The 11,993-nt window shown below is 35.5% G+C and overlaps 1 protein-coding gene across 2 annotated transcripts; it reads right to left on the bottom strand.

Moving 5' to 3' along the window:
* Positions 1-1,871: 1,871 nt before the first annotated feature.
* Positions 1,872-10,407, bottom strand: gemin2 (gem (nuclear organelle) associated protein 2). 2 transcript variants are annotated; one of them, NM_001017608.2, is made up of 10 exons: positions 10,179-10,407; positions 9,051-9,132; positions 8,881-8,970; positions 7,645-7,704; positions 7,453-7,566; positions 5,170-5,214; positions 4,990-5,058; positions 2,391-2,501; positions 2,175-2,233; positions 1,872-2,079 (listed from the first exon to the last, which is right to left on the bottom strand). In NM_001017608.2, the coding sequence occupies exons 1-10, from the start codon at positions 10,295-10,297 to the stop codon at positions 2,043-2,045; spliced, it is 786 nt and encodes a 261-aa protein (NP_001017608.2). In that variant the 5' UTR covers positions 10,298-10,407; the 3' UTR covers positions 1,872-2,042. The 2 variants fall into 2 exon arrangements, with proteins under 2 accessions (NP_001017608.2, XP_073783321.1); XM_073927220.1 differs by having other exon boundaries at positions 1,874-2,079; positions 10,158-10,399.
* Positions 10,408-11,993: the final 1,586 nt, after the last annotated feature.

The following is an 11,993-nucleotide window of genomic DNA, read 5'->3' as shown; positions in this document are numbered from 1 at the left end:
ATTAATAAAATACAATTAATGGGAATAAACAAATAATATAAATAATTCTCGTTAACTTATCGCCACGACTGTATCCCTTCTAGTATTAAGTTACCTTCAGGGAGTGAAATTCAGCCGTATAACGTTATTTCACCCTCAGAGATACATTTTTAGCTTTCATCATAACATTACAACATTGTTACACAAGATTTTTATGTGAAATTTTCCTAAATGTCTGATGATAACAATTACCTACAACATGGAAGCATTTCTCTTGATTTTTTTGACTTATAATAATTATTTTAAATACAAAAATAGGCTTTTCGAGAAACACTATAAAATGGCATTATAGCCTATGGCTTTATATGGTTTCCATTATTTATAACAGCTTCAACTACAACTACTGATGGCCTATTTATTTGCCAACTTGGTTAAGAATACATGACCTTTATAACGATAACTTTTCTTTTTAAATTTTACTCCTTCTGAATAAATATTATATATGAGCAATATCACACAAGTAGCAGTGTGATGTGGCTGTATATTGGCACTGGTGGGAGGCGTGCGATGTGTCCCACCAGTGACGATATACAGCCTGCTACAAGTGTTATATTGCATTTATACAACAGTTAATTCACCAACGTCACTTTAGAGCTAGAACTTAATGATTCTCTAGCATAATATCTGGAGTGAAGACAAAACAGATTTTGCTCACATTTTAAGATTATAAGGCTGAACGGCATGAAATGTCATCAGTCTACAGAGATTCCCCAGTATTTCTCTGTTGCAATCGGTAGATCACAATAATCCTCAAAAAGCCAAAGATTTAGATTACTAATCAAATTACTGTTGTGTTTGCGATAAGGAAAAATGCTAAACACATGCAGGCACTTCTTTCATTTTACTGAACTAGTCTGCAGTAACAAATGCAAGAGACACCTAGAAACAAACATATGGTCAACCAAAAAGTAACTCAGGGTTATACAAAGTGGCCATCAGAAAATACATACATTCCTGATATGTGGGTCCCATCTCACACACAACACACAATTATTATGGTATAAATACAGCACTACAACATACAAAACAGACAGATCGACTTAGAATGTCACTTACCAGTTTAATAATGATTTGATCAGCTGTAGTTTAAAATCAAGCTATATTTTTTTCTCCTCTAAGGGCTTATTTTGCAGTCCTTTCACCATCTTGTGGGGGGACAACGTCAACCGTCTTTGCTCTGCTCAAAGACAGGCTAATGGCAGCCGATGTGCTGTCTCTCTTAGAAATTATACTGTAAATATTTTGAAATAGGCACTATCCTTATAAATAAACTGCATAGTTGCGATATAAACAACTACATTCTTGACTAAAAAAGCCTTAAAAGTACATTATGCTGTCCAACAGCAGCAATATTTGTCAAACTGTAGTGTCCTCTGCTTGGTCGCTGTATGTGGTGGAGTAATACACAAGGGCGAAAAGTGAAGTGGCTGGACGAGTGCTGTTATTTGCAGAATATCGCACAGCTATCAGCCAATCAGATAGATTGCTGTATAAACTTATGTATAACATAAAAATTTAATGCATCAACAAGTTTACAAATTTTGTGAATCATCAAAGTTTCTGGTAAAAATACAATATTTATTACAGTTATGGTTTCAACAATATTATGTTAGTTAATAGATATACCAACAAAGTAATTAAAACCACACAGTAACATCTCACGTAGTTGTTGTTTTTTAAAGAGAAAATTGTGTTTCTTTTATTTTAATAAGCAAACGAATAGGGACAAAACAATAGACATTTCTTTGCAAAGAGAAATTAAATTTCTAGTGAATCCTTTAATAAATCGGTTTAATTGCCATTCACAGCACACAAAAAACAAGACAGTGCAATACTAAGAAGCCAGTTTTATTTGACAATCCCAATGTTTAACATGACACATCATTTGCATTACAAAAGGGCAGGCGTACTTTATTTTACATTGAACTATTGGCAAAGTAACTGTATAATCTATATTTTACAAAATCTTACGAATTTTCTTCCATCTGTTTCCAAGGCCTGCTTCACTCTTTGTCAGCCAAATCATTCTGCTCGAAATACCTGTAACAGAGAGACGTGTGATTATACATCATAAAACCATCTGCACATATTTCAGGAAACACTAAATCTGGCCAAAACAGCGCCGTGTCAGTTACCTGGCAACAATACAGATCATCAAGTTAAGAGCTGACAAACGATCATCATCTTTGCTCTCCTAGAAGAGGAAGAAAATAAAATATTCTGTCTGTTCTATTCAACCTATTTTAGGCTCTCGCAAACAAGCTCCAGTATTAAAGCTGCAGCCGAAGCGAGGCCCGATCTGAGTGGTACCCTCAGCTTTTAATTCAGATCAGAGTAAAATAAGTGTTTACCAGATTGGCACGGACTGCTGAGCACCGTCTTGCCAACTGCCTGATAAGGGAATGAGCTTCAGGAAGCAATGGTTTCTCAAGGCAAGCTAGTAATGCATATAACCATCTGCCCTGTGGAGATAAAGATTAAAGTTTAAGCAATGCATAGTGAAAAATATGGCTCAATAATACCTTTAAATTGTTGTTATAATAGTACTTGAACAATCTAGAAGTGCTGAAAGTTCAAATGTGTCCAATTATATTTTGGAGGCCTCCTACAGTAGTTTTAAATCCATCGAAAACAATCAAATTAAAAAAAGGCTGGGGCCAACCAAACCAAAGGTTACTGTTATTTTTTTGTTGTGTAACCCTCCGGTCCTAACCCGGTCCTCAAACTTACGATTCTTTGTATGGGAGTCAGTTGCTCTAACAATGAGGCTAAAGACCATGGCTTCTACCGTCTGTTGCTAGAGCACCTTTAGAGGTCAGAGGACTTGGATTTACCTACAGAGCTTCGCTAGCTGGCCTCCATTGCACTCACCCTGCTAAACCTCACTCCCATCCCGGACGAGCCCCCACGTGTAACCCACTGGTCCAACTGCACCCAACCCAGTCTGGGATTGAACCAGCGAATCTTTGCATGGGAGTCAGTTGCTCTAACAAGGAGGCTAAAGACCATAGCCTTGAGTGTCAGTCGCTAGAGCACCTTTAGAGGTCAGAGTGACGTTTTCCTGCATAGCACTTCTCTAGCAGGCCTCCGTTACACTTATATATGGTGCTGTATAGCCAATTTTTGTTCTGTAATTTTAATAAATGTAAAAAGTTATGTCTATAGTTTTTTTTTTAATAATAATACTGAACGTGATTTTTAAAAATGTTATAAAATCCCTAAAACATATTTAATTGAAGTATTTTATCGGTGATACTTGTCTTGAAATGCTTGCTATCGGACCAGAAAGAAAATAATTGGTATCGCCCATCCCTAACATCAGCTTGGTGTGTCCCAGCCTTAACAGCACTAGCTCTTTTCTCCCTAAAAGAAAAAAATGGTTTGGTCAAAGATCCGGTTTTGGTAAATTTCTCCTTTCTGAGAGCCTGCTCTTCTGTGATTGGTCAGAGGATTGATTCTGTTGTGATTGGTTGACCAATTGTACCTTGTGTCAGAAACCAAATGCATATTCTAAACAATACGGGATTATTTTAATCCAATGCTGGGTCAAATGTGAACATTTGGTCAACAGTTGGTTTCAAAAGTCATTTAAATTTAATTAAAATAAATTAACCCAAAATGTGGTTAAAACAACCCAGCCTCTGAAATTCTAAATAAATATTTTTTTATTATTAAAAAAGATATGTTAATAAATATATTTGACTTCATCTCGAGAGGCTTCATTGGCAGTGTAAAACACTACAAAAAGAATTCTGGGTGGTTTTTACCCAATGCTGGGTCAAATATGGACAAAGCTAAAAGTTTGGTTTCAAAAGTCATTTAAATTTAATTCAAATAAATTAATCTAATTTTGAGTTTGTCCAAAGTTGACCCAAAGTGTAGTTAAAACAACCCAGCCTCTAAAATTCGAAATCTCTAAGTAAATTAATTGATAAAAAGATATGTTAATAAATATTACCATATTTGAATTTCACCTACAGAGGCTTCATCAGAACTCTAAAACACTATGAAAATCTGGGTTGTTTTAGCCAAATGCTAGGTCAAATATGAACAAAGCCAACAGTTGGGTTTAAAAGGTCATTTCAATTAAATTAAAAAATAAATTACCCCAATTTTCAGTTTGTGTAAATTTGACCCAAAGTGGGACTAAAACAACCCTGCTTCTAAAATTCCCAAATTCTAAATAAATTAATATTATAAACAAGATATGTTAATAAATATTACCAAATTTGAATTTCATCTCCAGAGGCTTTCTCAGCACTCTAAAACACTATTAAAATTCTGGGTGATTTTAACCCAATGTTGGGTCAAATATGGACTAAGCCAACAGTTGGGTTTAAAGTCATTTAAATTAAATTTAAATCAATAACCCAATTTTAAGTTTGGTTGAAGTGTGGTTAAAACAAGCCAGCCTTTAAAAAAAATAAATAAATAAATATAAACTTAAATATAATAATTATAATAAAATAAAATAAATATAATAATAAATAAAATATATGTCAATAAATATTACGACATGTGAACTCCATCTCCAGTGGCTTCCACAACCAAACACTATAAATAATTCTGGGTTGTTTTAACCCAACATTGGGCCAAATATGGAATTTAAATTACACTTAAATTACACTTTTTAACCCAATGGTTGGGTTTTAAGAGTGTACACAGTCATTTTGTGCTGTTTCAACCAAAGACTGCCATCATGCATTACCTATGGTCAAATAAATGAGTGTTCTTTTGGGAAAAAAGCATCCATTTATTATCCTCTTAGATCTCTGAAACACTGCAGACCTTTTAAATTCCCAAACAGCTACAGTACTTTATAAACTACTTGTAAGGTAATATGGGGAAACACACAACAGGGAAACTTTCAAAACTATCATATATATTTGTCACAAACGTTTAGAGTGCCCATATCATTAAATACATCTCAGAAATACACTTTTCACTTACCAATTGTGGAACAAAGTCCCTCTCTTCAAACCAATTAATCAAATACTCAAGCACAGCAGACACAGTTGACTGCACAGAGAATGTAATGAAATGACAATTAATTATTTATCAGAATATTAAACAGAATGTATGTCAGATACATGTGAACAATAACCACAGCTGCTATCGATCGAAAGTTACCTGGCTTAGTTTGCTGACGATGCTCAGGAAAGGTGGGAAACCGGTCTAATAAAAGGGATTCATAAAAATGTATTAATTGTAAATAGCTCAAATAATGTGATAATAAATATATTCAACTAAACCGGTCGGTTCACACAAAATTAAAATTTGATGTTAATTTACTCAAGTCATCGAAGATGTAGTTTTTCTGCTCACACTTTATTTGAATCTTTAATAAATGCTATTAGCAAACGATTAACTAAGACAATAAAATACTAATAAGCTGCTTATTAATAGTATTGTAGTAATTGAGTTTAGCTATAGGGTACGATTAGGGATCTAAACTAAGATCATACTTTATAAGTCGTCACATTGGATTTATAAGGTTCTATCTGCGTTCAGAATGATTGTGAGATATTGAGCTTCAAAGTTTTTGCATTTCATAGCAAACAGTATGTGTGTAATATTGTTTTTTTAAATAAAAGGTCTTAAAATGTAAACAACTTATAAAAAAACATCCCATAATGTAAATAAGATGTCATTTAATAAGAATATGTTGTACATGTACGTATAACTCAATTTTGACAAAAATGTCAGATAGATCCTTATAATTGTAAGGTGACTAATAAACATTTATTATCTTAATAATAGGCAGGTAATAAGCCAGTAGTAAATGTAAACTAAAGTGATACCGTGTTTCTTTTGCAGAACATTACAGAGGTAAATTCAAGCTGAAACTGTACCTTTGTTGATTTTGTGCTCGACAGAAGAAAAAAAACTTGAACAGGTTTAAAACCAGTGAAGAGTGAGTAAATGAGGACTGAATTTGTGTGAACTATTCCTTTAAGACTTCAGTGTATCATTCGGAGCCAGGAGCAGGGCTTGACATAAACTTTTTTGATCACCAGCCACTATGGCTAGTAGATTTACAAAGTTACTAGCCACTGGCCTTTTTCACCAGCCACACTTTTGTTGTTTGGGAAATATATTTTATATGAATAAATGTGACTTTGACATGCTAAAATGACTTGATTTAGATGTTCTGTATTGTCCACAAGCCTCCTCACTCATTTCAGTTTTTGTGTGTGGTGTGCATGTGCAAATGGGATGTCGCATTGCAATTAGTTTTTATTTTACATCACTTTTTAGGGCTCAAAACTAAGGATTTATCAAATTTATCTCTGACCACACCAAAAAGAAATAATTATTTCTTAGCCACACATTTTAAATGTGTCAAAACAAGCAAAATACAGCTGCATACATGTACTTTTTATTCAACAAAACTTATTTTTTTATAAAAATTGACATTTAAAAAGATCTATTGTCACGTTTTTAAAATATGCACAGTAATCTGTCCTAGCTAAAGGTCCCAGATCAGCAGTTACTACACATAAATGGGGAGTTAATCTCATATTAAAGCAATGCTATTGCAAAGGATGATAATTAAACTATATTAACAAAAATAACTGCAAGCAAAAAAAGCAGGTAAAAACATACCATGTGTGATAATGAAAGGATGATCACGTGCACACGGTTAATGTTAGACCTGTTAATAATCTGTTCAAAGAATAATTCAAATGAAAGCTGTGACTGCTGCTGCTTACGAAAGGATAAATATATTTAAAAAAATGTTCAATCTTGAGCTCTTGACAGCAGCAGGACTGTGGGTGCACGATCAGCGCTTTTTTTCTAGTCTATTTCAAAGAGAACCGATCGCACTAGTTACGTTTCCTCTACACACGGTTGTTTCGCGCAAGTAAACGGAACCGTGTACCCTTTTAACAGTCGTGCGCATCACATCACCTGTGCACGCGAGTAATCATCCTCTTATGAGGTATTTGCCTGCTTTCTTTTGCTCGCGCGAACACAATTATTTTTGTCAGTCGTGCTGTTTCTCGATTCTAAGATCACATTTGCACGCATATTGGCCCATCCTTATTGTCGAACCCTGCTTTAAGAAAACTATGTGTTAAAAACTATTTCCAACCAGCCAAAGTGGCTAGTGCGAGTAGCTGTCTTACCCGCCAGAGCTGAAATCTACCCACATTTGGCAGGTGTTGATGTCAAGCCCTGGCCAGCAGTATTTATATGTATTACATTTTTTTGTAATTAATTTCAAAGTGTTGGTTGGCATTAAAATGCATTTTATCACCAATCCAAAACTTATGTTTGAAAAATAAATAAATAAATAAATAAAATCACAGCAAATTTGATTTTGCTTGAACTATCCCTTTAATATAATCTATTTAAGCTGTCAAACAACTACCACAGTGTAAAATGATCTTTTGAAGGGCAAATTAGTACCTTGACATAATCGAGTCCTGGATTTACACCGTCTTCTTCTTTCAGTTGAATCTCAAGACAAACATTCTCACCAAAACAAAACCTTTTCCATCCATCCTCATCCTCAGTTTTGGGCTGAAAGGAAAAAGAAGTCTCCAGTGTAAGCAGCTTTTTTCAGATTTAATTTAAGCCCAATAATAAATAAAGTCCTACCATGACAACATTATCATCCAAAAACTGAGCTTTCCAATGCTGACGATGCTTGTTCACACTCTGAAACAAGAAATATATGGATGAAACAAATTACAAAAACAAATTCTAAAAAGTCTAAAAGTACTTAAAGGGATAGTTCAACCAAAAAGAACATTTACTCTGTATTTACTCCCCCTCAAGTGGTTATCAACCTTTATGAATTTCTTTCCTCTGTTGAGAGGCATTTTGAAGAGTGTTGAAAACCTGTAACCACTGACTTCCATATTAGGAAAAAGAAATACTGTAGTAACAACAAATTCTAAATACTACTACTAAGTCAATAGTTACAGGTTTTCAGCTTTCTTCAAAATAAAGGGTGAGTAAATGATGACAGAATGAAATATTAAATGAAAGTTGTCATCATTTACTCATCCTTTATTTTGAACAAAGCTGAAAACCTGTAAAACCTGTTTTTTTTTTCATCTGCTAAACACAAAAGAATCTATTCTGAAAAATGTTGGAAAGCAGTAACCATTGACTTCCATAATATTTGTTTTTTTTTACTATGGAAGTCAGGTTTCTAACATTCTTTATAATATCTTCTTTTGTGCTCAACAGGAGCTGAGCCGAAAGGCAAAGCTTTCGATTTACCGGTCAATCTACGTTCCTACTCTCACCTATGGTCATGAGCTTTGGGTCATGACAGAAAGGACAAGATCACGGTTACAAGTGGCCGAAATGAGTTTCCTTCGAAGGGTGGCAGGGCGCACTCTTATGGATAGGGTTAGGAGCTCTGTCACCCGGGAGGAGCTCTGAGTAGAGCCGCTGCTCCTCCACATCGAGAGAACTCAGCTGAGGTGGTTCAGGCATCTGTTTGGGATGACTCCTGGACGCCTACCTAGGGAGGTGTTCCAGGCATGTCCCACCAGGAGGATGCCTCATGGAAGACCCATGACACGCTAGAGGGACTATGTCTCTTGGCTGGCCTTGGAACGCCTCGGGATCCCCCCCGGAGGAGCTGGAGGAACTGTCTCGGGAGAGGGAAATCTGGGGTTGTCTCCTAAGACTGCTGCTCCAGCGACCCGGCCCGGAAAAGCGGCAGAAAATGAATGAATGGATTTGCTCAACAGAAAAAATAAACTTGAAAAAATTTGGAACCACTTGAATAATAGTAACATTCATAAATAATGAGTAAATATTCATTTTTTGTGTGTGAACTATCCCTTTAAAGAAACTAATGTGGTTAATATTGAACACCTGTCTGACTTCTGAAAATCTGCTGACTTGTTGCTGCTGCCATTTAAAGCTGGGTGAAAAACCCTCAGGTGCAGCAAGACAACCTGTGATCTGAGGCAAAAATAATGGCACAGTTATTTTACACATTACAGAATTTATAACAGATTATTCAGTTCACTTTTCCCACTTACAGACACATTCACTGACTGTTTCTTCAGCTTCTTTGGATCAATTTGTGCCACAACAACATCTGGACACAGAGATGCTTCCCTCCTGTAAAATATACAGTAGTCGATATTTAAACAGGGTCTTTTTATTAAAGTTGCCCGAAAACCATTGAACAACACCCACTCTTGTCTTAGAACAATTTCGAAAAGCGTTTTCAATCCACTTGTAAAATGCTGACTACTATAATGTTCATCGAACAAGAGTCAAAGTCAAGCATAGTTTCATCAACAAGAAAAAGCTAATACAGCTTTAAAGTAGTTTTGTTTTTCCTGTTGCATTAGAATGTGTAAAATAACATTTTTTACAAACAATATTTACAATAGTTATTCTGTGTAATAGTAATTTATTAGCCAAAAGCATTAAAGTGTAGCCCCAAATCATATTTTGTTAGTGCCACTGTCCTTCGGATCACTAGTTTTACCAATTTGATCAATTAGTTCAACGTGCTAAGCATTGGGTAACAAACTATGAGGTTCTAGGTATGAAACCAGCATAGAGCCACAATCTTGACGGGCGGCACGGTGGCTTAGTGGTAACCACTGTCACCTTACAGCAAGAAGGTCACTGGTTCGAGTCCTGGCTGGGCCATAAGGCATTTCTGCGTGGAGCTTTAATGTTCTCCCCGTGTTGGTGTGGGTTTCCTCTAGGTGCTCTGATTTCCCCCACAGCGCTCTCTCTGTGAGTGTGTGTGTGTGTGTGTGTGTGTGTGTGTGTGTGTGTGTGTGTGTGTGTGTGTGTGTGTGTGTTTTTAGCTGGTCATCTCCCAGCCTGCCCAGCTAAGACCAGGCTGGAAATGACTGGAAACCAGCCTGCAAATGGCCATAACCCCTCTCAAACAAGCCTGGTCAACCAGCTAAAACCAGCCAACCAGCCTAGGCTGGTTTAAGCTGTTTTTTTTTTCCAGTAGGGTTTAACAACATAAGTACTGTTTAATTGACTGAATAATGTTGTACTTTAGTAGTCATTGGCAGCTAATATGATCTCCTTCTTTACAATTTGCAAATAATACTTTTCTAAAACTGTATTATTGATGAGAATGTCTGAATGTGCGAATATTAAACCAACTTTACCTCAATAGCCGAAAGACTTACTGGACAAATCTGAGATATTCCTGAGGGTTTCTAGGCGGCTCGGTAAGAGTATATTCCTCTGTGTCGCAGGAATCCACTGGCAGGAGTCTGGGCATCAACTCCTCGGCGTCTGACTTCATCTCTTTGCCTTATTTTTTATGCACGACCATCAAAATAAATCAACATGCTCACTATTACGTGCATGTCAACCTCTCCATTTTGAAAACATTGGACACGAGGATGACGATCAATAGACGCGACGGTTCTTTTATTCACTCGCTTACAGATGGAAAGATGTGTAGCGACATCTGTTGTTTAGGAGAAATGTGAAGGGTAACAACATAAAATGGTGGAGAAATATTGTACAAGTAGAATATTTTTTATTTACTCCCCAATAAGGTTAAATAAAAAGGAAAAATTATCAAATAAGAGCTGTGTTTTTTGAAAACTCTACCCCTTCTGCTATCTCACATTGAAACGGTCTTTTTGATTATTTAAACTGGGGAAATATATGGTCCATACATCAAGTTTTTCCTTACTAAAAAGGTAAAGGAAATATCTTTTAAATTATTACATAACATTTATCCTATCAAAAATGTCTTAAAGAAAAGATTTGGATCATACTTTGATACAAATATCTCCTTTTGTCAGATTAACGCTGAAACTCCTCGCTTATTTTGGTCATGCAATTGTCCAAATATTACTTTACAGCATTTTTCTGTGACTACAAAAGTCATTTTTGGTGTTTTTTATAACAAAGTTTAATGTCTACTTTAAAATAAACCTTTTTCTTTATGCAGATTTTATGTTCATAAATGTATATTGTCAATGTCAAGTTGCAAGCTAACATTTCTAGCATTTACAAGAGATTAAAAATTACTTACAGTTCCAGATTCACTTAACAAGAAAGTACTCAAAGCATACCATTTGCACGACCTTTATAATCAATTAAATCTCTAAATTGCTGCTTCTTATTTTGCCCTCTTCACTTTCAATTTTTTTTAAATCTATATATCTACCCTCAGATCAGATGGCCTATTGATATTTCTTTGTTTTTTGTTTGATTTCTGTTGGTTGTTCCTCTTTCTTTTTTCTTCTTTTTCATTCTTTATTGGCACCATTGTAAATAATCTAATGATTATTATTGTAAATGATGTGCACCAAATGTATCTTTCTGTAATACAGTAAATGTATTTAAAAAAGATAAAGAAAATATTACACAGGTATCCCTGCCATCTGTTCATTAATACATTTTAAAAAGACATTTCATCAGAATGTTTTAAACCTGAAAGTCTCCTACATCTATTTTGTGCTTGTACATTTATTGACGACTTTTGGAAACTGGTTTCAGGGTTAATTTTTTACTCAGTTTATAATAAAATTATATATAATTAACTTGGATGAATGCATGATTCTTTTTTAAACTGAAAACTGGCCATGATACACTCGGTAATGCTTTGAAGTTGATTATTTTTCTTGGGACGTTTCACATACACAAGGCAAAATTAAAGTCTATAACCCTCTCCTTCAATTAATTTATTTTTCTTATAAGTTTGAAACAGGCAACGCAGTGGAGCAGTAGGTAGTGCTGTCGCCTCACAGCAAGAAGGTCGCTGGTTCGAGCCTCAGCTGGATCAGTTGCCGTTTCTGTGTGGAGTTTGCATGTTCTCCCTGCGTTCGCGTGGGTTTCCTCCAGGTGCTTCAGTTTCCCTCACAGTCCAAAGACATGTAGTACAGGTGAATTGCCTAAATTGTCCATAGTGTGTGTGGATGTTTCCCAGAGATGGGTTGTGGCTGGAAGGGCATCCACTGCATAAAACTGTGTGCTGGATAAGG

The sequence above is a fragment of the Danio rerio genome, chromosome 17 (assembly GCF_049306965.1).
Source record: "Danio rerio strain Tuebingen ecotype United States chromosome 17, GRCz12tu, whole genome shotgun sequence".
Classification (NCBI taxonomy): domain Eukaryota; kingdom Metazoa; phylum Chordata; class Actinopteri; order Cypriniformes; family Danionidae; genus Danio; species Danio rerio.
Note: the sequence above shows the minus strand (reverse complement) of the source record. Positions and strands in the feature narration are given on the sequence as shown.

What these genes read in the sequence shown, in the direction of transcription:
- gemin2 (NM_001017608.2), bottom strand. Translation starts at nt 10,297, where the DNA reads ATGAAGTCAGACGCCGAGGAGTTGATGCCCAGACTCCTGCCAGTGGAT. An exon ending in GATTTTCAGAAGTCAGACAG is followed by an intron (nt 7,705 to 8,880) that starts GTGTTCAATATT and finishes TTCTTGTTTCAG; the next exon opens with AGTGTGAACAAGCATCGTCA. An exon ending in CAGGACTCGATTATGTCAAG is followed by an intron (nt 5,215 to 7,452) that starts GTACTAATTTGC and finishes CCCTTTTATTAG; the next exon opens with ACCGGTTTCCCACCTTTCCT.